At 37.6% G+C, this 27,684-nt stretch overlaps 1 protein-coding gene across 1 annotated transcript in view; it reads right to left on the minus strand.

The window, feature by feature from the left end:
• FANCC (FA complementation group C) overlaps window positions 1-27,684 on the minus strand; it is a 76,680-nt gene continuing 48,996 nt past the window's right edge. Inside the window, exons 7-15 of the mRNA XM_036403806.2 lie at window positions 27,464-27,628; window positions 24,279-24,435; window positions 16,990-17,042; window positions 14,277-14,376; window positions 10,750-10,822; window positions 9,866-9,947; window positions 6,365-6,536; window positions 3,335-3,535; window positions 1-1,518 (exon numbers count right to left, since the gene is read on the minus strand). Coding sequence (XP_036259699.2) covers window positions 1,375-1,518; window positions 3,335-3,535; window positions 6,365-6,536; window positions 9,866-9,947; window positions 10,750-10,822; window positions 14,277-14,376; window positions 16,990-17,042; window positions 24,279-24,435; window positions 27,464-27,628 — 1,147 coding nt within the window. The 3' untranslated portion in view covers window positions 1-1,374. The remainder of the gene's footprint in view (window positions 1,519-3,334; window positions 3,536-6,364; window positions 6,537-9,865; window positions 9,948-10,749; window positions 10,823-14,276; window positions 14,377-16,989; window positions 17,043-24,278; window positions 24,436-27,463; window positions 27,629-27,684) is intronic.

Raw genomic sequence — 27,684 nt, forward strand, 5'->3', positions numbered from 1 at the left:
TTTATTAATCAAAAAAGAGAAAAAAACCTTTATTTGCAGACATATATTATGTATTTGCTATTCTTTCACTAGCAAACTGACTGAGAGAGCATGTAACTTCCATAATATGACTCACTGGGAACAAAATTGTAAGAAATCAGTTAACAACATAACAGACAATATCTTTCCACTTCTTACAGCCAAAGGACACTAAGTACATTGTTTTTCTTTCCTCTTGCTCAAAAACAAATGCTACATCCAAAAAGCTTTATTAATTCAAGATACATGCCTTGGATTTTATATGCAAGACTAGAATTCCAAGTAGCATCTTTGAGTAGCATAGCACAGGCATTGGCATTACAGAAAAGAAATACAGGGGAACAAATTGCTGAGGAAAGCTAGGATGCTCTGTCACTACTATTCTCCATGGTCATTTTTCTAGTTAAGCTAGAGACGGGTTCACAAAACTTCTAGGGATAAATACCTTCCTAAGAATAAAAAACAAAAGCCATTGCTACCTATCCATGCTACTTGCAGGACTCAAAAAACCTAAACAAAGAAGTAAGCAAATTACTGCTGGACACAAAAATGAAGGCAATGAGTTGCAACCTTTATAGGAAATCTGTCCCTTTGAACTGGAAGATGTCCCTGTGTCTCTGCTTTGCTTGCCCTCTTTTGTCTGACTAAAAGCCCCATATTTCTTAAATTAATAAATAATAGCATCAGTCATGGCATACTGTTAAGTGGGCTGTACTGCAAGCAATTTTATGCCTGCAGTATCTTTTGACAAACACCAGCTATTGGTCTAGTACTAAGAGGAGAACACTGCCCTGTGAAAGCTGCAGTATTGAAAACCCCCACATTTAGCAGATCTGGGAAGAGTTTCATTTTGGAAACATTTTCAAAAAGAAGGAAAGAGTTCAGGAAATATCACTCACTGATTTCCTGAGAACACTATGAATCACTTGAGATCATCGTTAGTTTCAGAAAAGCAGAAGCACAGAACAAAACATTTTAGTAACAACTTACCAATCAAGCAATAGGATATTACTTACTTAAAAAAGCCCACATGAGTAATTTGGGAGAAAAACTGATCCTCAGCCAGATAAACAACAAGGAGATGAGCAAACTACTTTAAATGATGTAGGTCTTTTGTTACAGAAGGTACTCAGAACAAAATTTTCATGCATCTTTAATATTTACTACTATGCTTCAAAAGATAATTCCAAACAACAGATTATTTTTCAGTATAGATGAGAGAATATAAATTAGCAGCTATAGTTTGTATAGGTATCTTTCTGCCCGTGGTAATCTGTAGCACTAGATGCTAATGGAAGTCTGACACCTGGATAAAGACCTGATTTGTTGGTTTGATAAACAGATCACATTGAAATTCTAAACTTTCAATGTAAATTTTTGAAGAAGTTCATTCATCAGTTTCACAGTCCTTTGGTTTTCTTCTCCACTACGGTTAAATCTGTAAGCAGTACGGATAAGAAGGTTATAAACTTCTTTGCTTGTATCAGTTATCTCAGTAATCTGAAAGAAAACACAAAAAGTTAAATTTGGCAATTATGTTCCTCAATACTAAGAATTCTTCAAAATACTTGAAAGAAAACCAGATTTTTTCCTCACCACTGAATATGTGAGAAACAGTTTCTGCCTGAGGTATCTCTTTCCATACATCCCAGTGGAGCCAAGCAACTCTGAGATTTCTGTTGTCTCAAATTTAAGTGAAACAAATTAAGAGGCCAGAAAGTTTTTAAAGGACACACAAATGGACAGTATCACCATTTGTAAGTCATTGCCATAGAAAAGAACTAAAAGCACATGAAGGTTCTGCATGTATTTAGGGAGGCAATTCAATTCTGTAAAGCTTTCAAAAGTAAAAATAAATACTTCCCCCAAAAGATGACAAAAAAACAGGAAAAGACTCTAAGTTGCAATTTTTTCAGATTGGAAGGGACTTGACTCCTCATTATCTGTGTTAAACCTGAAGTTTACTGTGCTAGAAAGAACCACAACCATGCATCCCAAATCAATTCCATACCATTCTGCCTTTCATATATTGTCTTTAGTCCCTTTCAAATCATATGGAGAGCCTAGCTACACATTAGTGATTATAAAGATACAGTCAAAATTAATCAGATGGATAAACAAACTGGCCTACAACAGTTCATGACCCCTCTGCACTGGGAAATATTCAGTTTTGAAAGTTAAGTTATATGGCTATGTATAAAGAAGCAGAAGATTGTCTTTGGTCCTCCTGGAGGGATTTAAAGTAGCAGGCTAGTACATTACAGCATCACAGCTCAACAGCTGCACTTTCTTCATGAAGAGAAACTATAAATAGCAGTCTGTAAAAATATATACAACCCTCCAAACTTTATCATTACTTTCTCGTGCTGAGAAAAAAATCGATCATTTGTGAACTTGCACCCTAGGATGTGAGAAATACCTTAGCCCTTCTTAAAGAGAAAGTGTTACATCTTTTTAGTCAGCCAGCTGTATCAGAATGGCCTTACACATGCCATATACCCTATACAGGTCTATACATAAGGCCACACAGCTGCTGAATGGAAAAACTTTTGGAAGTATTAAAACTACACACTGGCCCTAGACCTGCTTGCATAGGGGGCATGCACTTCTTACAAGAATACGGTTTGATAGTAAGGAATGGGTTTCTAATCCTACACTGAGATTGCACTGTTTATCTTAATTAACACAAATACATTTTATAGTTTGCACAAATATCCCTGAAGGCTGTCATCACCAAAAGGAAGATACTGTGGCAAGCTTCCAGCCTTTTATTCCTCTTCATCTCTTTTTACACCTTAAAAGACACTGTCTTAGCTCTTAATTTTCTCCTTCCCTCTCAATTACCACACTGTTTTCTTCACTGGCTTTGCCAACCAGGCTTCTGCCACATCAATGCCAAGACCTAGTAACCAGCTGTTCCACCCAATGGAATACAGCAAGAAGAGAGTTCCATCATGTCTTCAGTAGCTGGATAATTTAGGAAGTGATTTTTTTTGGGAAAATCAAATGTTTGCACATGCTATCTATACCATTGTAAATGAACTGTAGGTATCTCTTAACTGCAAGCCATTACTTCAGCGGTTTCTGCATCTGTACATTGATATCAGTAACCCTGTCAGTGAGAAGTGAATGGAAAATATTTTAACTGAATTTTAGCTGAAATGGATACGTAGCAGGTTAGATATGGCTGTTGTAGCCACAGTCTCCTTTAATTCTCTGTTATGTGTTTTCTTTATTAAGAGGTAGAAATTTAAATCAAAAATAGTAAAATAAGTATGTATTGAAGTTAACCTGAAAAAAAGGAAGAAACACTTACATGGTAAATACATTCCTGGGCAATCTTATGTCCACCAGAGGAAAAGAGCAAGAAGTTGGTCAGAAGATGTGTTGTGAGCTGCTGGTTACAACACTGCTCCACACCTGTTACCCTGTGTACAGCAGCCTCCAGGTCTTTGAGAGAAAGGTTTCTGCAGCTGAACAGTGTCATTAGATGGTTGTAGAGTGCTTGGGCTTCTACCTGTAGGAAATAATTTCAAAGGGTGCAGGATCAGAGAGGAGTAAAGCTGAAATCGATGGTATTTTACTTTGGATTTATTCACTAAAAGAAAACTGAATCTTTGGAGAAACAACTCAAACATAAAAAAAGTTTGAATTTAAACAGCAGGAAAACCAGGAAAGGAAGGGCTGTAACACATTTCTTTTATACTGATTCACACACACAAAGGTGGAAAAAATTGACTTCTTTTTCTTTGGTCTTACAAATGAAGCAGACAGGGCATCAAGCCAGGATTTTACCTTTTTTAATAATATAAGGAAATGGAGAAAATCCCTCAGAAGAACATGGTCCGATTTTCACATTGTGGGAAAAAGAACAAAGGCTCCTCAAGGGCTCATTTCAGTATAGCTGCTGTAAATCAATTAAATCCCCATGCAGTCTGACCTCAGCTGATAAAATGTTCTGGTAAGAATGTGCAATTTAACTTCTTCCTGTGTTGTTCACAACTTATGTTTTTATGTTGTGAGCTAGACAATAAAACCGAACTTTTACTCGTGGTAGGAAACAGAAGAGTTTGGCACCTCTAGAAAAAGGACTATGAGCAACTACTGAAAAAAAATCCTAACAATAATTCTGTTCACTGAATTAAAAATTAACTGAAAAAAACTCGTAGATGGAATGCAAATGAGTATCAGCTGGAACAACAGAAAAATACACCACTGCAGACCTAAAGAAAAAGAACACCTGTTTCTCAAGGATATTCACTGGGACAATTTTTTTCAGACATTTGTCTGACATTGACCTACCCTTTCAACAATTTCACATAATATAGCCTGAAAAAGCTGCTATTCTTGCATTAAGTCCACAACTACATGTGAGGCACAAATGACACCAGGATCTACAGAAAGGTAATTGGAATTCCTCATGACTCTTTATTCTTCTGTGCATCATATGAGCCAGAGACTGCAGATGGAGAGTAGCTGGTCCTGCTCCAAGAGCTCATGTACCCTAGAAATCTCATTCTTAGGGCCAAACTCCAAGTTTTGCTTCCTCAGTGTTTCAGGCCCAAAAGATATGAAAGGAGTGCAACAAAGGAATAAATATTGAGAAGCACAATTTTTAGTCCTGTACATATGAGTGAACTTTAGTGAACAGCAAAAATAGCCTTTTTCTTCTTTAAATAATTTAAGCACTTTGTATTACACTCTCGCTAATATAAAGGTGTCACCTAAAGTACAGAGCAGGAAGACAAAATCCTAAGTCATAAGTGCAAACCTTTCCACACAAAAATAATGCTGAATGAAAAGTACACCATATTGACATCTACGAGAAGTTCCCACGGCATGCTAATCCTCAACTAGTGAAAGGTGCTGGGTTTGAGGTGGAAACCACTTCATTTGAAAAAGCTGAGATCTAATCTGCCAAAGAACAAATTTAAAAAAAAAAACCCAAACACCTAACTAAAGGCAGAAGTTTTGCATAAAGTGTGGAAGTGAGGGAATCCTCCTGAAGAAGCCTGACCTGCGCAAAAAAAAAAAAAAAAAAAAAAAAAAAAAAGAGAAGTCTCAGTTCAAATACCTAAGAAAAGAATGATAATGAACCAAAATGTCAGACCTCTGGAAAAAGATGAGTCACTGCGTGGGTTGTCAGCAGAAAAGCTTTTTTGTTTCTAAAGTCTGTCTTATGTTATGATTGAATAACAAAATGGAAGGAGGGACACACAGGGAGATGGTTTCATATATGGAACAAAGTGATTTCATTCTGTGGAGTCAGAACAATACATTGATCTGCAGCTATGTGCACTAGCTTCAATCACTCCTGTTTATTGCTCTTATATTGCCTACTTTCCCAAAACTACGTTCTAAAAGCAACCCTGATTTCTTTACTTCACCCTAACTCTTACATAACTCTGCTCAGTCAACCCTTCCCTTGCCTTCCCAGCCAAACCATCCCATCCCTTGCTCCTAGACTATGAGAAGTGTAAGTGAAAAAAAAAATTGTAGGTGATTGGGATGCGATCTTCCATTTGTAGTGCCATCTGAAAAGCAGGAGGGGAAGGAAATAAAATATTGCATAATTCACTGTTGTACGTGGAGCGTTAGATGTAAATTTAACACATGATTTTTACTACTGTGGTGTACTGAGCTGCATTTTTAAATCCACCAGAATCCATTTTAAATTAAGGTAAACTAGACAAGTTGCAGCCTTTTGAACTGGGCCTTTGTAGATCCAATTTCTTGGGCTAGTTCAGATTTGCACAATAAATTTAAATTAAAGGCTTTCAAGTATCTGCTTGCATACACAGATGCACAGCACTCTTCGTGCAGTACAGTGTGTAAGGTTAAAGCACTGCTTGTTCTGTTACCAGCCCAGCATATGGTATTATGATGTATTTGTTACTGTATCACATGCCAAAAACTGGAGAGAAATCAGAGTAGCTGGGGAAGGCTAGGATTCAAGACTGTGTTTGATTAAGTATCTTCATGGTTTCAACTGCTGTGATTTCTCTTGTTTCCTTCTCAGAAGATGTCATGACACAGGCATGATGAATTCTGTCACATTGATTTTAAAAATACTATCACTAGGGTAGTTTTATTTAGGACTAAAAACACCCTGGTTATCCAAAAGAAAGCCAAGAGGGTGCTAATCTATATCACATACTTAAAAAGGAGGAAAAAGCTTTTCTACATGTCAAAAATAAAAAACCCAATTTTCAAGTTGTCCACTGTGACACAATTCCCAGAGACTTTGTAAAGTCAATACCTTTCATTTTTCTGATGTGCACTATTTGTTTTACAGCAATAAGATATAATCAGACTATTGACTGCATATTGCCACTACATTACCCACCATTGTTTGAGTCCTTTGTTGATTTTCATTCTTAGGACAGTAGTAAAATGCCAGCAGCCACAGCACAGGATCTGGTTCTACAGCAGCCTTCAGTAATTGCTCTGCTGCAATATCCAGCCAGTCTCCAAAACAAGCAACCAAAAACCAGATTTCAAAGAGGTCAGTGAGAGAACTGGAAAACAATGCAGATAAAATTAGGTATCTCTCATTATTTAACGTTTTTAATTGCCTCAAATTAACTAGAAAGGATGCTGACAGTTATTTAAAATAATATTTAAACTACTCTTTAACAGAGAATATCTTCCCTGCTAATCATACACCCATGTACTACTTATTTAGTCTATTATCTGAAATCACAATCAAATGAGACACACCTAGTGTTACTACAGGTTACTTTGACAGTACAACAGACTATCCTTAACAGCAGCTTCTAATAAACTGTGACAAAATATTATGTATGAAAAGATATGCTTCAGCTGCAGGATTTCCAAAACTTTAAAATCGTATTACACTCTTAACATACTGCTCCCTTTCACTTTCTCTCTGCTGCTTTCTAGGGTTATTTTCTGCTTTTTGGTAATTCATAAAGTGCATCTTTTTTGGTCATTAACAAGGAATTACATTTAGATGGACTAAATAGAAAGTTTTAAAGTATATTTTCAAGTATATCTCCTGACTTTTAAAATTCATGTTTTCTTAAATGAAAATTTTGAAGGTGTTTACAGAAGGATTATTGCTGTAAGAAAGGACCATCATTCATATCCATACTTTCTCATGTACATTCACATAAAGTCAGAGAAGACTAAAGAAAAGAGATGCAAAGTAATGGCAGGTGTCTCAAAACCAAAAAGTTAAACTAAGCATGGAAGGACAAACAGAAGGACAGCTAGATTAAGAACTAGGAACAATCATTTCTAATAAATTTGGAAAAACTTGAAAGAATTAGATGGTTTTCTTGTGTTTTATTCCTGGGGACTCCAAAAGCTGCTGTGCCACCTTTGCAAGGAGACTACAAGAAGATCTTAGAAATTCCAGGAATTGATGTTATCCTTGAACACTTTCTACCATTATGGAGCCTGTTTTGGAGTCATGTACCCTGCGCTTCCATCCCTACTGCGGTTTCTGCCTGCTCTGTAGTGGCACCTATGCTCCACTGTCATTGCCAAAAGTGCCCCTTCACTATTTTTGGGATTTTTCCCCACAAAATGTCCATAAGTTCATCAACTGATCAATTGATTTCTAGTTTAAAATGTCATGTAACATTCACTGCTCACTGAGAGCACTACATATAATAATAAATCTCAGCACAGAAGCAATCTGTTGATTAGAAGGACACAGAAAGCACTTTCCTGTAAGACTCACATTTGATATAAAATAAACCCCCTGAAAACCAACCTATATAAGTAGAGAGCACTGAGAACCAACAGGATATACTGTGTAACAGAATTTTTTTCTCCTCTGTAAGTCTTATTAAGTCGAAAGACTACAGAATCAGGAATAAAGCAGTAAAAGAAAACTGAATATGTTTTCTTCATGGATATTAGTATTTATAACATGTTAGATCCATTTTCTTTCCAACTGGGAGGGGTTTGGTAGAAAACATAATTGTTGTAGGAATTCTAAAGGAAGTAGGAGTGTATTCTGGCAAGTACAATACTGTTCAAACTAGTGTACTGTTCAAAATAAAGGGGGGAAAAGATTATATATAAACCGAGAAAGGGCTGGGACACAAAAGGAGAACAGACATGGTTATACTACTGTAATGCGTTATGATTGATGGTATTTGTTTTATTTATTTGTTCTAAGCTCAAGTTACATGTTTCTTTAAAAAATCAGGGTCAGCTATGGGTCACAGTCCAAGGACAGAAAGGTTTGACACACTTCAGGGAGGAACAGGTGAGCACTGAACTGCAGCTCGCACAGAAAGTGAGAAGCTACCACCAGACAGCCTGGCCTCAGAGGGAGCAACAAAAAGCTTTTTTCTGCCACTCAGCAACAAAAAAAAAAGGCCCCTGTGAGTTAACTGAAACCAAGCACGGTTGCAAGTATCTTTGTTCCAGTACCCAGGGGAAATCTGGGACAGAGTGGCTGGAGAGCAGCCAGGCAGAAGGGGACCTGGGGGTACTGATTAAAGGCAGACTGAACACTAGCCAGCAGTGAGCCCAGGTGGTCAAAAAGGCCAATGAATCCTGGCCTGTATCAGCAACAGGACCAAGGCAGTGACTGTCCCCCTGTACTGGGCACTGGTGAGGCCACACCTTGGGTGCTGTATCCAGTTCTTCCCTGAATTTAGGTAGGACAGTGAGATGCTGGAGCAAGTCCAGAGAAGGGAAAGCAAGCTGGTGAAGGGTGAATCAAACCCTATGAGGAGCAGCTGAGGGGGCTGTTTAGTCTGGAGGAGGCTCAGGGCAGACCTTACTGCTCTCCACAATGACCAGAAAGGAGGGTACAGCCAGGTGGGGGTCGGTCTCTTCTCAGAGGCACTAGTGACAGGACAAGATGATAGTCTCAAGCTGCACCAGGGAAGGTTTACATTGGACATTAGGAAGAAGTTTTTCAGAGAAAGAGTAATCAGACATCAGAATGGGCTAGCCAGGGAGGTGATGGAGTCACTGCCCCTGGATGTTTAAAAAAGACTGAATGTGGCACTTGGTGTTGACAATGTGGAATTATTAGGTCATAGGTTGGACTTGATGATCTCAAAGGTTTTTTTCCAGCCTAGGTGATTCTGCGATTTTATGATCTTGTTTTGCAAGTCTGGCTGGCCTTGGTGTTCTATGTTTCTTTTTATATATTTCAAGTTTAAAATCAAAATTAATTTGGTTTTTTTGAATTTAAAAGCTGTTCAACATTCTTTGGACAGCTAACTCTCAGAGCAGACCTAAGCAAATTAGTATCCAAGCACTGTACAAGTCAGGTCTCATCACACTCCTTATAAGAAAGAATTAAAAGGCAGCGGCAGATAGAGATGTCTGCTTTTTCATTATTTTCATATAGTCCCAGAACATCCCCTACCAAAGCATAACTCATGTAGACAAACAAACAAACCCCCAAGGGCAGCAGGTCAGAAACATGGAGTGACAGCCTAAAGATTAACACAACGAAAATGATACTACAATCTGGCAGTCATATTTATGAAAATAAGAAAGTTTACAGTTTGGGCATTTGTACAAGCCTGCAGAAAGCCAAGCTCCTTCATAAAACAGGGTTAAAAGTTTTGAGGGAGAAATGGGAGAATAGATAAGTAAGCATTTCCATTATGCAGCTAGATGCTTTTTTGGAAGGAATGACAAGATTTTGTTTCCTCGGAGGCTTATTGGCCAGGTAGATGCTATAAAGCTCAGGTTCAGAAAGTAATCCAAGTCCTATTCTTAAAAATAAAGCCCAACTTAGAGAATAAAAAGAAACTGATGAAATACAGCCACTAAAGACTTCAAATGACATGACCTTTCACAAATTAACATGCAAAAGACAAAAGTTTGAAGATCTTATACTGCTTACCTAACATTTGTATCTTCTACTATTGCTTTGAGCATATCTGAAATGTGTTTCACGTGTTGAGACCAATAAGTAGTTGGGAGTTCTGAGGATGAAGGATGAAAACAAAACACTTAAAATCATAGCCTGTCCACTAGAATGTAACACTGAAGCATAAAGGTAGCTACAAATTTCTCCAAATTGATTAAGTTATAATGAAGTATTTAAAATTTCATTTCAAAATTTCCCAATTTTAAGCAATATCTGTTACTGTATTTCATACAACAATTCATTGATAAAGCCATGGAAGGAAGTACAGCTAGGAATATTGAAATGAGGCTTATGTTCCTTTGCTACTGCAATATTAATATATAATCAGTGCAGTAGTATTTTTAGAGGCTCTTGCACAGAGCTTTAATTATTGTCCATAAAAAAATCGTAGCAAATTGAACAGTGGTTTCTTGATATGTATGAATAGGAAACCTGAAAGAAAGTTGGGTTTGCAACCTAAAATATCAGAATTCAAGCCTCAGAAAGAAACAGAAAGCCTGTTTCCTGTGAAATACATGTGAATTTTTCCATAATGACAAATACTGATATTATAACATAACAAGATTGCAGTATTTTAACAATCTCTTAACATGGCAATCATTCCTACATAATTATTCTTTCTTTTTTATTCACTTCTGATTTAGTTTTCTCTAAAGTTACATCAGTAGTATCGTTACATAAGAACCAGATGTTCCTGAAGAAAAATACATTAAAAGAATATGATGAAAATTGCTAAATCAAACATGCCCTATAAAGGAAATGCCAAAAAGTTACCTCTATCCCTTTTAAAGTTATTTTAAGACATATACAGATCATGCAGACTCATAATGCTGCAAAGACTTTATGAAAAAACTTACCAAAAGGATGTCTGACTAAACTTCTAACAAGAGGCTGGTGATGGTATGGGAAGTAGGCCTTCAGTGGAAATTTCTACTAAGACACAAATTCATTATTTTAAGAGGTTTCTGATCAGTTTTCAAAACAAACCCACAGTGAATAATCTCATCTAAGGCAGTAATTAACAATACAGACTGAAGCAAGAAAACAGAAAATTAACTCTTTGGTTAATTTTAGGATTTGGCATTAAGAGGGGGATCTTTAGGAAATGCTTGCTTATAAAAAGTAATTATTTATAGATTTTAAAAGTATATGCATAAAAAGAGATTCAGAGCATGAAGAAAATTATGTTACTAGTCTTATATTTTTCCCTGTAATCACGTAAGTTTTCATTCTTAATATGCAGACCTTAAAAGAGACACTAGTTTAATTTCATTTTCCAGTATAAACAGATTCACAGATTATATTAAACTAAGAAGTAATAACATCTACAGAATCCGAGGGTGTTGTGTAGATTATTGCCATCTGTTCAAAAATGGAAACCTAAACTTCTTAGGACCTGATCCAGCAGCAGGTAGGGCAGTCACAGATAACAGGCTTGCCCTGTTTATCTGAGAATGTGTGACTTGCATGCTGTGAACACTGCTTGTGTAACTGCGACTAGCAGTATTAGCACACCTCTAATCTGCCTGTGCTGCAAACACGCACTACAGGCAGGTCTAACATGGAGCATGTAGGTGCAAGTGCAACACCACCTCCCCGAGACAGACAGAAAGCCAGCCAGGCCTACATGGTGATCACTGGCACAAAATCTAGTTGGAGTCCAGGGCACAGCAGGGTCAGCACCGGGCCCAGTCTTATTTAACATTTTCATTAATGAACTGGATGAAGGGGCAGCAAGTTCCCTTGGCAAGTTTGGTGATGACACAAAACTGGGAGGAGTGGTTGATACATTAAAGGGTTGTGCTGCCATCCAGAGGGACCTTGACAGGCTGGAGAAATGGGCTGACAGAAGCCAAATAAATGTCAACAAGGCGAAAGTATAAAGTCCTGCACTTGGGCAGGAATAACTCCAGGTACATGCTGGTGGATACCCAGCTGGAAAGCAGTTTGCAGAGAAGGACCTGGGGACCCAGTGGACACCAAGGTGAGTGTGAGTCAGCAGTGTGCCCTGCGACAGAGCAGAGTGACATCTCGAGCTGCCTTAGGCAAAGGATTGCCAGCAGGTCCAGGGAGGGGCTCCTTCCCCTCCCCTCAGCACTGTAAGCAGCCATTCCAGCAGCCTAACCTGAAGTACTATGCCCAGTTAATGCTCAGTTAAATAAAGGACCACAAGGATCATTAAAGGACCAGAGAACTTCTATGAGGAAAGACTGAGAGGGCCTGAAGAGGAGGCTCAAGGGGGATCTTGCCAATGTATATGAACACCTAAAAGGAGGGTGCAAAATAACGGAACAAGGGTTTTGGTAGTGGTGCACAGCGACAGGATCAGAGGTAATGGCACAAACTCAAGCACAGGATGTTCTGTCTGTGTATCAGAAAACACTTCTGTAATTTATCTTTTCACTTTGTTTTCATTGTGAGGTGCCCAAGCACTACCACAGTTTGCCCAAAAAGTTGTAGAGTCCCACCTGGACATAGGCCTGGACAACTGGTTCTAAGTAGCTATGATTTGGAGCTCAGGAGTTGGACAAGATGATGTCCAGAGGTCTCTTCCAATTGTCAAGCAATCCATGATTCTCTCATTTACATCTTTGAATCTCCATACCATTAATCTTTCTGACAGCTGCCACACTGCAACAGAGATTCACTCTCCTATCACACAAACCTGTGAACTGCCAGACACAAGCCAGTTCTTCTGCAAATTTTATGGATGTATGTTTGCCTAGAGTTTTTCCAGTTAACTGTCTCTGAATTCTGAAGGTCTCAGTGACCAGGTAGAACCCACTTCATATTCTGTCAATAATGTTTTTACCATTCTTCTGCTAAATGCTACTGGAGCACTTTATGTCCTGTCAAGGGCAATCAGATAACACAAAGACAGATACCTTATGAATATATGTAATGATGGTATGACCAAAGGGGAAAGAAGAGATCTGACTGACTTAAAGTTTAGGAAGCAATCTGTACCTGCCTTTTTGCAAGTTAACTAAAATTAAAATTACATTTGATTCATAAACTGTGAGACAAGGGACTTTTAATTCTATAATTGAAAATAACAGCTTAATTAGAACTCCATTACTTAAACAGTATACAAGCTAAATAAAGTAAACTCAATATTTAAAACCACTTTAGAAAAATGGGCTGCAGTCCATGTTAGCTGCTAGCTAGCATGCCAGCAGGCAAAGGACTTTCACCTTCAAGAAAACGTATCACCTGCACGGCAGGATTAGCCCTTGGGTGTCTGATGGGTGTGGAACCTTTACTTTCTTTCTCACCCACTGATCCCCACCTGGGGCTACACAGTGTGTTTTTGCCATGCAGTCAGGGTGGCACAAGATTATCATGCACAGCATTAATGTATTAAGCAAGATAGATGCCTGAAACGGGAAGACAGATTCAATCACACTGCTAATTAAAAGCCAGTATGCCACAAGTTTCAAGAAATCCCAGTATTCTCTTAATTACCATTGGCCTCAAAAAGATGCAAAAACTCAAAGGAACTGAAAATTTTCTTAAGTTTAAAGTGTAAGGTTTTAAATGACAAGTTCTTCCTAAACTTGCATCATACGAATTTGATTTCAAAAAACAAACAAGATGAACAAGGTGGTCAGGATGCGACCATGTGATTTGGGAATCTGAAGTCAAGTTTGCAACCTGTAAGTAAAGTAAGATTTTTCATATCTGTATTTTGAAATTTTAAGGTAAGAAACTGATCTTGCTCTTGTTTTAATTAGCACAAAACTATTTCTATTTAATTCAGTTGAGTAAGACCATTACAAAAACCTGTGCAGAAGAAGAAAGAGTAAGCTGTAAAATTTGAAAATTTAGACTAAAGAAAATTTCAGAGAGACCACTGTTGAGGGTCAGGAACTGAAACCAGTATGTATTCTGTGTCCCAATATGTATTACCCTGTGTCTTTTACCTTCTGAACAGACAAATATGACTATTCAATATCCTTCTTATAAATATTTAGGGGACTAGAAATGGGATTGTTATCTCTGTTTCATTTCTTGTCAAAGACCCTGCTTCTGCAAAAGAAAAATGCTTCTAGCATTTTTCCTCCTTTTTATCAAAGACGAATGTTCATGTTCACTCTACAGGCAGAACCCTCAGCATCAGGGGAACTGAGCCAGGGAAAAGCACTTTAGGCTGATGAAAGTGGTTAAGTTGAGGGTTAAGTTAGGTAAACTGCTCTTACGTGCTGGTTTCATGCTATAATTTTATGCTCAGGTGAAGATGTTTGAACTGAAGTTTGGCATATCTTTGCAGCTACAGAGGGATGCTATTATTTATATTCAGTCACCTCACTTAAGAGTAGAATTTTTTCTTGTGAAATTTTGCATTTTGTCACTGGAGAAAAATAAGAAAGAGATCTTGACTAACCTGGTTGTTTTCATTCTGATAAGCCTGAAGGAAGAGCTGTGTAAACACCTGTATAATTGTCATAACTTCTGGAGTTCCATCAGTTTCCATCAGTGCATTCCTATGCATTGAAAAGTTAGATATGACAGATCAGATAATTAGTCTGCCCATCACACACCACTGTTAACTGAATGAAAGAAAAAGGTATATTCTTTGTATGCCGTAGATTCAAACTGTGTCTGAGCTCATTACACCACTAACAGAAATACTAACTTTGCAGGCTTTTTAGATTTTATTTTTAGTTAAAAAAAACAAACAAAAAACAAACCTTATACACAACTCCTACAAATAAATTACACTTAGTAAATATATACAATATATACAATATACATGCAGACACATAATTTATCCTACCTAAATAAGTATACAATTAAAAAGACTAACACAACTTTATTAGCCAAATTTGGCATCTGATCAGTTTATTGTGTTCAGAGCAACTACTCCCATGATTGAGTTAAGCATATTTTATAGTGTTTTGTGGCATCCCATAGGCCACTCTAGAGGTTTACAAAGGTGAGTGCTTCAATTTGCCTTCCATAGAGCAAAACAGCCTTGAGCAAATGGAGCAAGTGGAGAAAAGCACATAGCAGCAATTCTCATTCTCTTATTTGAAAAACATATACTAGAAAGGAGAAAAACTGTTCAAAGTAAGTTGCCAGTGAGATACAAGTATTAGAGAATTGTTTCATTCCTCCTAAAATATATAAAGAGTTAACACATTACTGTAACATAGAAAAGTCACAAAACTACACTACACTATAAGTGATTATACTACACTATAATCACTGGTAAAAAAACCAAGAAATAGTACATGGAAACTCAAGACAATCTAGGTGTATGGACTTCTGTATAGCCACACAAGGCAAGAAAACATATCAAGAAAACACTGGGAAATAAAAGCAGTAAGTAGTATCACTGTGATAAATCATATAGAACAATTAATCTCAACATGCATGCAAATAGCAGGAAAAGTTATTACAGAAAGAAACACAATGCTTAGATCCATACTTCTAACAGAACACTAACCCCAAATATAAAAGAAATTTTGTGCCAGCTATAGAAACCTAACACAGTTTCCAAGCAAGAAAGTACATTTTCTTTATCAGTAGTTCTCTAAAATCTCACGTGTGATTACAACTGGTGTAGTAACTTAACATCTGCACACCACTCGATAATAGTTGGAAGGACATAGAGAAATAGAACAAAAATAAACAGAAGGCTGCATAAACCAATTGGTCTGCAAAAACCAGCTAACATATACAGCTTCATGTAAGTATCAAGAGAAGGTGAGGCATAGTATTCTTAAAATACATCAACGTTTTAATACCAACAATGTAGAGGGACAAGCACACTAAGAAGAAACAATTCAAAGTAAAGAAAGGGAGCAGAAATGTAGGCTTAGAAACAGGAAAACATCATTTTTAAGACAATTTGAAACATTGATAGAAGTACAAAGTTTTACCAGGAAATACTGTGCTGGATGAAGCCCTGCATTAGCTGAGAAACATCATTTTATCCATTTCTACGTCTACCAAAGGGGAAGGAATGCAAAAGAGTAGTGAAGTCATGTGGTTTTTTAAAAAAATATTCCATATACCATGACCTTAAATAAGCCAGGAAGCTTGGACAAATTTTGTCTCCATGTACCATCACACTATACAGTCCCCAGCCTGAGACATCAACACACATCTGCTGAAGTCTCATCAATTTTTAAATGCATCTTGCTTTGGGAAAGTGATTAATCTCAACTCTTCAGAAAGTGCTCTCTGTGTGCAGACACACAGAGACCACAGCAACAAAGGACTGCCAGAGCAGTGCTCCCAAGTGGCTCCACTCTCACAATACAGTGGTCTACAGTGTCTACAGCCAAGCCTCTTCTGTTAGTGCTGGCTCAAACCTGAATGTGCACACAGACACACAAATGCCCCCACACACATGCACCTGGGAGCCCTCTTTTCCTAAGAAAGGAAACACTCAATGAGCAAAGGATGTCAGTCACTAAATACATAATTGCTGTATTGGTATTGTTAATACTGATAATCCTGGCAGTGGATCTACTTAAAATTAGTAAGTATTAAGTCAAGTGAAAACTGAAAACTGTGTATAAAGGATTTGAAGGCCCTGCATGGTAACCAATATATTGGTTGCTTCAAAATAATTCTAATGCATTCAAAACTAAACTCACTATTAATAGGTGGATCAATAGTTGAAGGCCATTAAGAGCATATCTAACACAAATCCTGAAAAGTATATAAGCAAAATGTAAAAGAGGCTACACCAGTAAGAGCAAAAGGTTTTGCTAAATGCTACCGTCATGTTGGCATGGGCCAAGCCATTTCAGCATTTAAAATTTTCACCTCAAAACTGTATTTCAACCACAAATCTCTACTGAAGTACAAAATAAATTACAAATTTTAAAGGCTAAAATACACTGTAGTCAACTGGACCAATGATTATTATGAGGTAACTTTTACTTAAAGTTGATAAGATTTTTAACATTTTTCATTATTTTCAGTGTACGACAAAGAAAGGGACTTTAGAGCATACAGGTAAAGAAAAAGATACCCTAAAATTATAGTATGTTGCAGATTATACTGCTGCTTCTGCTCTTGAAGGAAACCTCGTGTTTAAATGGGTCATTTGAAGCCCCTCCCACAGAAATTTCAAAACTTACTTGAAAATTTCATTTACAATTCTGAAAATAGCAGGATGGCTTGCTGCTTGTGGCTGTTGATAATCAAATGAAAGAAAATTAGGTATTAATAAGGAACAACTCACACAACTGTCATTGCATAATTTACAGCTTAACTCATTGATGCTATTACACAGCAATTATTAAACTGTAACTCTAAGATCAACTCTCACAAAGCCCTCAGATTTTCTCAAGATTAGAATTCTTAGGATTCTCCATAGCAAGACCAAGCAGGCTCAACAGCTGACAAATGCAAACACCTGGGATCCCAAACTGTTTATGACAACAATCACTACAAATACTAAAGTTGGCAGACAGAAGGAACAGGTCGTTGCATGCAATTGCTAGAGGCTAGACACAGGGAGTAGATTTCCAACAAGCTCTTCTTTCCTCTCTGCAGAAAATCCTCTCAGGATGTGCTTTGAGATTCTTGCTACATCTTCAAAATTAAATTCCACAAATTAAATTGATTTTATCACCTTTGTCTTTAATAGTTTTGCATGCATTTTCATCCCAGATATTTTCTCACAGTATAATGTTCTTTTGTGAACTTCAGTGTTGCTAGTACAAGCTAATTGTCTTAGTGCATCAAAAACAATTTTTTAACTAGTGAAGCCTTTTACCATGCTACCACAAAAAAGACTGTTTTGAGAAAGTTGTTATGTTAAACAGGCAGCAGTAAACAAACTGCTTTCTAATTCCATACTCTCAGGCTTTTATGCAACACCTAGAAAAAACCCCACTTATACATTTCCCAAAGTACTAAGTTAAAGTCTAAGTTGAAAAGCAAATCCTCACTTAGTGTCTCTGATGCTAGTGCCTGAAGATTTAGTAAGAATATAGTTCTTGAACAGCCTAGAGTAAAGCATGTTTAATAAAATGCATTATATAAACTTTAGGAAGCATGGTATTTATAAAATTTCATTTCTCAATACAGCTTAAAGTGCATAATGCACTACTGAAAACTTGTATGCGCTCATTTCAAGCTAAAAAGTACCAAGTAGAAAATTAAGATAACACTGTAATAGTAAATATAAATTATGTTTATAAAAATAAGCTATAATAATTATTATAACAACACTAATAACGATTAAAATAATATCTTTTTAATGGTACACAGGGAGAACAAGGACTTTGCTTGGTACGATCCGTACATGATAACATTAGAAAACAAACAACCCTTACTAAGGACTGTTTATCAGAGCTGCTCCTCCCCGCAGCTGTGGCTGCCGTGCTGCGCAGAGGAGGCGGCAGCTTTGCCCCATCTCTGCGCTATGGAACGGGCGCCACCTCCTGCTCCAGAGAGGAGCGGCGCCCCAAATCCCGCCGGAGCAGCCACGGAACCCCCGGCACCAGGCTGCCAGGAGGCACGGGCCGCTCCTTGCCTGGGGGGCTGGTTCTGTGCTCGTGTTTTGTTTGTTTCTTTCTTGGTTTGTGGGAAGACTGGGCTGTATCTCCAGAGCTGCTGCTAGATCCAACCATCCTGAGGTGCTGGAGAGCAGTGGAAAGTGAGAGTGTGTTTTCAGTCCAATTGATTCCATAATTCCTCCCCTCCTAGCCACCTTTGCACGCACACTTCTCTGATGAGGAACTCACACACTGTTGCTTAGGAAAGGCTGGATACAAACCAGAAAGGGTCCACCAGAGGATCAGCTGACAGATCAGCTGACAGAATGTGCTGTAAACAACAATGAAAAACTCTGCACGTCTTCCTGGCAGACAGCAGCAATTTAACCGTATCCACTATAAGAAATCATAGTTAATAGCCCCTAGGGTTTTATCTAAAGTACTGAAATCAATATGATCGATATTTCATCACTGGTAGTCAAAAGGGAAAAAACAAAAAAAACAAAACCCAAGCCCAAACCCCACTGTTACCAAATTTCACAAGATTTTGATCAATGGACTGTATGGAATTGATATGCAAGCATTCAAGAACAAGCATGCTGTGATAATGCAAAATTCTGTCCCACAATTTGAATATGCCCTTTGTGTAACAGGTCAAGAGCAGGCAGCACAATTCTGCTGCTGCTAAGAGCAGTTCTGGAATTTGAGAGGGATTATCATTTTCAGGGGGGATTTTAATAAAATTTTCTTCTTGTTGACATTATCTCCTTATATTTTCAAAATAAAAAGGCATTTTACATTTCAATAATCTTGTCTGCAACTATTCAATGCTTTTCACAGAAATCAAACCTGTGTATTGTTCAATCACTTCTAAAACATGCACAATACAGACAGCACAATACACACTAAACAAAAAGATTCAAACACAGAGAATTGGAGTTGCATGTGTGGTATTATGATAGAAAAAATGTACTTTTAACATAACATTTTCCAGACACTAGTCTTGAAGAACTGTACCACTTATGTATCTGTATTATTAGAAAGCAGAATCTGAAACAACTTACTTATAACACAAAGCCAGAAGTGAGTAAAAAAACAAGAATAATATATTTGCATCTACAGTAAGCAAGTAAATGGGAAAAAAAAAAGAGACCGAATAATCTGCTTTTTATTTATATCATAGAATCCTCTGTAACAACCACAAGAATACACATGGGGAACTAAACATGACCAAGGTCATACAGATTTGAGGTGGTAACTCTCAATTTTCAGACTTACATGCAATTAATTGGACATGGCACTTCTAGAAGTTAAGGCAATCTAACTTCAGGAAGCTACTGCGGTGCTGTATTTCAAATGTTGTCTGCATCTTCCAATTGTATATTTGTATTTCTGAATTTTATTTTATATTTGCCAGTTTAAAATAGGAAATGTTACTTTTTTCTTATAGGAAATGCCAAATGTGTTTTTATTTAGAGGAATACATTTATTTTTGAAGCACAAGTATATTTTTACAGAAGTTTTAAAAGTGCCTGAATCTATCAACATTAAGAGTAATTTTCTCTATCCTTCCTCTTTTCTTCCCCATTAATGCCTCTTTCATTGGCTCTGTACATTGGAGAGTATTTTTACTGTAGAGCTCAGGGACAGTGGGGATAAGGCTGGGTGCCTGTGGGTGACAGTCAGAGGGATGGACAACAAGGCAGAGATCCTGCTGGGAGTCTGTCACAGACCACCCAGCCAGGATGAAGTGAAATATTCTACCAGTGGATGTTTCATGATCACTGGCCCTTGTTCTTGTGGGAGACTTTACCTTGCCAAATGTCTGCTGGAAACTCAGCAGTGGAGAGGAGACAGTCTAGAAGGTTCCTGCAGTGTGTGGAAGGTAAATTCCAGACACAGCTTTTGAGGGAGCCTACCAGGGAATGCCCTGCCAGACCTGCTGCTCACAAACAGAGAAGGGCTGTGGGACGTGTGGTGGTCAGAGACCATCTTGGGCAGACCGACCATGGAATGACAGAGTTTCTCTGTTCTTGGTGAAGTAAGGAAGGGATCAACAGAACCTCTACCTTGGACTTCCAGAGGGCAGACTTTGGCCTGTTCAGGACACTGGTTCAGAGAGTCCCTCAGGAAACTGTTCTTAAAAACAAAGGGGTCCAGGAAGGCTGGATATCCTTTAAGAAGAAAATTTTAAAGGCACAGGAGCAGGCCATCTCCATGTGCCAATAGATGAGATGGCATGGGAACTCAGAGAAAAAAGGAGAGCTTATGACCTTTTGAAGAAGGGGCAGGCAACTCATGATGTCATTAGGCCATACAGAAAGAAAACTAGAAAGACAAAACCTCAACTAGAACTCAATCTGGCCATTGCTGCGAAAGACTATAGAAAGTGTTTTTACAAATACTTTAACTACAAAAGGAGAGCCAAGAAAAATCTCCATCCTTTACTGGACACGGAAGAGAAGAGAATCCCCTGTTCGGTATGAGGAAAAGGCTGGGTACTTAATGCTTTCCTTACCACAGTCTTTAATAGAAAGCCCCATTATCCTCAGGCCCCTCTGAGCAGGTAGATAGGGATGGGGAGCAGAACAGAGCCCCTGCAATCCAGGAGAAGTTATGAGTGACCTGCTCTGCCACACAATCACAAGTCTGTGGATTCAGATGGGATCCACCCAAGGGTACTGAAGGAGCTGGCAGAAGTGCTCATTAAGCTGCTCTCCATCATTTATCATTAGTCCTGGCTGAGGTCTCAGATGTCTGAAGGTTGGCCAGTGTGACACCCATCTACAAGAATTGTGGAAGGGAGGACCCAGGGAACTACAAGCCTGTGAGCCTGACCTTGGTGCCAGGAAAGGTTATGGATAAGGTCCCCTTGTGCACCATCACACTGTACATACAGGACAATCAGGAGATCAGGCCCAGCCAACAGGGATTTGGGACAGGCTGCCTGACCAACCTAATTGCCTTTTATGACCAGATGACCTGCTATTGGGTGAGAGAAAATTTGTGGATATTGTCTACCTAGACTTTAGCAAAGCACCTCATTGCAAGGGCACTGAGGGGCTGGAGCATGTTCAGAGAAGGGCAATGGAGCTGGTGAAGGGTCTGGAACACCCTATGAAGAGCAGCTGAGGGAGCTGGGGGTGTTTAGCCTGGAGAAAAGGAGGCCTCTCTCTCTCAGGGGAGACCTTACCACTCTCTGCAACTGCCTGAGAGGAGGGTGCAGCCAGGTGAGGATCAGCCTCTTTCCCAGGCAACCAGTGACAGGACAAGAGGACAGAATGTAAACCTCTGTGTAGATCAGTAATAATTTCGTCAGTTAAACATTACAACAGGCTGCCCAGGGAGGTGTTGGAGTCACCATCCCTGGAAATGTTCTAAAAACAACTGGATATAGCACTTAAGAGTCGTGATTTAGTTGACATGGTGGTTTTCTCAAAGATTGGACTTGATCTTGGAGGTCTTTTTCAACCCCAACAATTCTACCATTCTACACTAACAAGGTGGAAAATAAAATGCAGCAAGAACAGATGGCTTATAAAGAAGAAGAAGACAACAAATTTTAAGCCCTCTCAACCTATTGCACTTTTCTTGCAAGATACTTTTGAAACAAATAAAACTACTTTGGAAAGCTATCTCAAAATCAAACAGAAACTAAATGACACCAATTCAATCACATCTCTTTTTATATACATAGGTTTTAAAAATCTGTCTATACACATATCTATCCATTCCTGGTAAAACATAAAATACTAGTATGTGTATTTACTGCACATTTAGTCGTTAATGCAGACATACAAATCCTAAAGTTACTTCACAAAGGAAGACATCCACTAACCCACTCAATTTCAAAGAAGCTAAGAAACCATCTGTGATGGTCAGTTCACTTGTTTTTATTACTTCTGAGTAACTACAGAATTTCCAATATTAATTTCAGTTTAGCCACAAACATAATAGCATGCCATATAAACATAAGTTAGTGGACCATCACACAACAATTACTCTTGGAATTAAAATATGTCAGTAGTACATATCAAGTTTATTTCATCAGAGAAGTACAGTAGCTTACAACTATCTGTGTACCTTAGATCTCGGTGAGGTTTATGTACAGTATGATTATTGTATTAAGACACCTGATTTAGGTAAGTTACTCTGATAATGAAATTACGAAAGAACTGATTGAAGTTTCCTTCTTATAATGTACTATAATCAAATCACTAACATCACTATTTGTCCTCTAAAGGTTTTCTTCTAGGTAGGAAAGTAGAAATCTAGTTTTGTCTCGTGATTCCACTATTACCATATCCATAAGGTAAATAGAGCTTACATCCTAAAACACCATAATCCAACTGCCAAAAAATTCAGATCCACATTCCTAAAAAAATATTTAAATATCCTTTAGGCAGGCTAAATTCATATACTGTGGATTCAAAGTGCTTACTAATTTAATGTCACACAAGTATCTTTACAGTAAAATGAACATGTTGTACAAAATACCATTATGCATCTAGACCACTATTTCAGGATCACATTATTTTCCTTCTATACTGCCTCTCTGAAGCCTCTCATCCAGTTGTTTTTACCTCTTTTGCCATCTCCCATATATGCACTCTGCCTCTTATCAATTCCTATCAATCCAGCTGCCGACTGCTCTCTTCTTTACAGCTCCATTCATTCCATTCTTTGTCCACAGGATGTCCTCTCTAAACCAGCTTTCAAAGCTGCTGCACTGGTCTTGTGAATATCTTATTTTGAAACCACAAAGTCTTTGGAGCAGAGGCAAGTAAAGACAATCTAAGTGTGCTAGCACAGTAATGTTCCATTCTTTTCAGAGACCAGGATGTGAAGGAAACTGAAGGATGAAGATTTTTATTAAATTACAAAAACCAACATTTGAAACAAGTATTTGACTATTTTAAAAATATATTTTATATTTATAACCTAGATTTAGATATCTTTTTTTTCCTCAGCCAGTACATGGTATAGTACCAGATACTATATAAAGTTTACAATATATCTGATATAGAAAAACTATGCATAGGCCTTCTATGTAGTCTTGTTTGCTGTAGTACCTAAATCCCCAGTTGGCATATGAAGAACTGCTGACACCAAGGCATTTATGAGATTTGCAAGTATCGTAACGGATCCCTAAAACAGAAGATTTCCAGGTTCAGTTAAAAAGGAAGAATATGTAAAGGTAGCATTCTTTTCCTCACTAGAATGCGTACTCTGTAAGCAGTTTCATAGGCTGAAAATAAAACACCATATGCCATCCATTAGTTCTGTCATTTTACGAAACATATAATTTGACTGCATAGCACACATGCTATTTCACACTGCAATTAACAATTAAATTTACATTTAGTGCTGCAAACTAGCTCATTATTTTGGAAAAAGTACAGTGCCAGGTTTTCTCATAGGGAAGATTTTTGGTGCTCTGCATAACACAGCATCTGAAAACAAATTTTAATTACAGGTTAGCAAATGTTTTGCATTAAGAATTTTGTTCAGGTTTGCAAACAAAACCAAGTAACTAAGCAGTCCATAACAAGGGACTCCAGTTGTTCAGACTGCTGGACAAAGGGCACAGCGTTTGAAGTAAAAACAGAATCAAATCCTTCCTGGCCAGAGTTTATTATTTTTTAAGAAAGAGAAACGTACTCAGCACCCTCACCACTGGAATTTGCGTTTCTTTACCCATTTTTCATCACTGGATGAGATCTTTTTTTTCTCTTCTACCAATTCATAGTAAAAACTAAAAAATTAGTGAAGTTTGTAAGACTCAAGATTTGGTTTGAATTAACAAGTTTTATGTCCCATAATGGCAATTTGTGCTGATGCATGTCTCTACGCTGACATATTTGAAAACTGTCACTCCTGAAGCATGAAAAAGCAGTATCAAATGTACTATATGTTGCACATACCAGCAATGAGTCTTTTATGACACGAGCCACTTCTTCCAGTGAATTCAACTGAATGGAAAACACCTGGTCTAAAAGATGTAAGGTAGCTTTTTCAAGGCTTGGTAAGTGACGAAGCCAAAGGCTGAAGACAGCTGATTCAGGAAGGGAGATCTTCTTCCTGGTTTAGAGAGGAAGACACTGTTTTACCTGAGTAACTAGAAGGAAGACCAAAAAAAATTACTCTCTTTTTTTGTTGGGTTTTTTTTTTTAATATATTGGGGAAAAAGGAGACACAAAGATCAACCTGAAGAAAGAGAGAGAAGATCTTGTTTACAGTAGCCTGTTCAATAGCAAATCATAATAGCAAAGAATGACAGGAAATCACCATCATCTACAAATGCAACTTTACTACATGTGTTTAAAACCTAGAAATTTGGTGACATGGGAACCCATCAAAGGGAAACAGAATGTTTAAGTCTTGAGTTCCCTTCCTCTCTCAAGAAACGTCCTGTCCCTGTGCTCTCCTCAAACCCAGATTAGTTCCTGCAGACAGCCACTGACAGATGAACTGGAAGGTTTCTGCTGTATAAGCAAAGCATTACCTATCTTTGCAGAGAAATAAGCAAGATACCCAAAACCAACAACAACAAAAAGGAAAAAAAAGATAACAAACAAAGAGAAAAAAATTACTTAGAGGTAGCGAAGTCTTCAGCCCACCAGCACTGACCAGAGCTATACAACAGACAAATAGTTAAGAAGACAAGTTATCTCTTCACCTAAAGACTTCAGCTATTGGTGTTGTATCACCACAAAAGAAAAGGCACAATGTGGACCAGCATGAATCAAAATATACTAAACTAACCTCTCAAGAAGAGATATCACAGCACAAAACACCCTAGAATATTTTTGTAGCTATTTTGATAGTTGCAAATTAAAAGGTTCAAAGCAAAACAATACATAAATAAAAATAAATATTTGCCTTGGTCTTAAATCAAGTTAAGATTAAAAAACCTAAAATTAGGCTAGAGAATACATGCAAACTAAAGCTACTGATAAAAGGAGAAAAACACCAGCAGAAAGAATATTAAGCTGTTTTAGGATCTATTTTCAATGTATTTATTTTGCCATACATTTGTTTCATTATCAGCTCTCAGAATTCTGAATTTCATTTAAAAGCCTGTATTTTTTCCATTCAGTATTATGTAATGACCTTAAAGTATACATGAGGAGACAAGAAATACATTGAAGTACCCAGAATTTCAAAAGTGTAAAGCAATGTTCAATTTCAGGATACTGTTTTATTAAATATTACTATTAAAGCACACACACATGAGAGTAAATAAAGAATGACAAGAGATTAGCTGATTTTGCCACTATCAACTTTCTTGTTGTTTTTGTGACAGCATGGTAGATGTTATAAATATTATGTCAGGAAAAGAACGCTAATAAGCTTACACAGAGGTGCTGCAACTATAAGATATAAAAACCATACAGGAAGTTAACTGTAGTGATTATACTCCCACAGCTGAACTTGCAGATGTCCCCACCAGGACAATTTTGAGTTCTTTGGAGCCCTGCAAGTGCCCTACTCTCTGGGGCAGGTTCCACCCGTGTTCAGAAAGAAGACATGTTCAGAACTCAACAGAGTAAGGGAAAATAGAAGTCAATTGTCAGAGAGGGGAAAAAAATAAAACACAAGCACATTCACATTAAGACCACATGAATTCAGTGACAGTCATGGAATATATCATGCAAAGCATGTGTGATCCCGTACCTCTCTCAGGGAAACTTTTGCAAACTGCGCTTTTGTTGAGGACCCTGCAAGAGCCACTTAGTCAAAAGCCATGTGAAATCAGGTATATTTGTTCACTGTGATAAGTAAGTAGCTCAACAGTTAATAAAAGAGACATTTCTTTCAGTCAGAAGAACCTCTTACTACCATCCAAAGAATGGCCTTACTCACAACATGAAGTGTCAGAATGGTCATGATGGACTGCCCATCAGCTTACTGATATGAGAACAAAACATCTGTACAGAACCTGTGAACTTGCTCTCAAAGTCTTTCAGACTTATGGAACAGGAACAGTCAGAAGCCACAAAATACGGACAAGTGGAAGGGTGAAAGCTCTGTGCTTTTGAGCACATCTTTCACTACCAACTGCCACATTCACACTCCTTTTTAATTCCTTTTCCTCGACTTCTAGTAACATGCATAGATTAGTTATTGTACTTTTCCATGAATTATCTATTTTTGTCTGGAGCCCTCAGTGGATCACCACAACAATATTCATAAGAACATCTCAGAAATTATGATGAGTACAGAGGAAGCAATTAAGACTACTTAGAAAAGGAGAGAAATGGATAATTGACACAAAATGTTCACAAGGGACATTTTCTAGTATAAAAAAATGTTTATAATACGGCCTTTCAGGTACAACTTGAATAAAGCAATTCTCAATGCAAATGCTTTTCCTGAATTTTCCCTTCATGGCATAGGCAACCTTGCTGAGTTCAGGTTCACTCAGCTGGTTTCCATGCATTGACTAATTTTATCAGAACAGTGGGTTTAGTGGTAGCAAAACAAGCAGAGCTGTATTTCACAAATTGCTCCTCTTTCAGACTCATTAAAACTAATCTGCTGAAAACCAGGAGAATTTAAAATCTGGAGAAGCAATTTCACCAAAAAAAAAGAAAAAAACAAAAAAACCCCAAAACAAACAAACAAACAAACAAACAAACAAACCCACCAAAAACAAACAACCAAACAAAACCAAAAACAAAACCCCAAAAGAATTATGAAAACATCAAACATAAGGATCTATCTTACAGAAAAACTATAATCACTCCCAAAATATCAAGTTAGCAAAGGTAATACACTTATATGACACATAAATGACATTTCTGTAACAAATAATCACAACTTCCACAAAATTCCTAAAATCTATTGGAGGTTTTAACCTCCTTTTTAGGGAATAGGTGAGACAAAGTCACAGTCAATATTTAAAGCTGTTACACCACATTTTGTGCATTACAGCAATGTAAAATTTGGCTTTGGCCCACATCCTTAGCTCTGCTATCCAACTGCAAGGGATATACCTTACTAGAAAAGTATACAGTGCATTCAGCACACAAACCTAGAAAAAGGACATTGAATTGAATTTATAGTCTTTATGAAAAAGCAAAACAATACAAACCCTGCTACTTACTTTAAAAAGGCCTCATTCACAGCCTCTAGAAACTCTGAACTGAGAATTTCTTTTGATGACCCTCCATGGTAAAGAAGGAGCGTTTCCAGCAATGGAGTTAGATCAGGCAAAGTAATGAGAGGCACACAGAAAATGGAAATAGCATTCACACGAGTGGCTGAAATGCTGAGGGAAAAAATAAACACCGTTCATATTTCAGAAAAGTCATAAATTCTAAACTG

Source organism: Molothrus ater, chromosome Z, assembly GCF_012460135.2.
Source record: "Molothrus ater isolate BHLD 08-10-18 breed brown headed cowbird chromosome Z, BPBGC_Mater_1.1, whole genome shotgun sequence".
NCBI lineage: Eukaryota > Metazoa > Chordata > Aves > Passeriformes > Icteridae > Molothrus > Molothrus ater.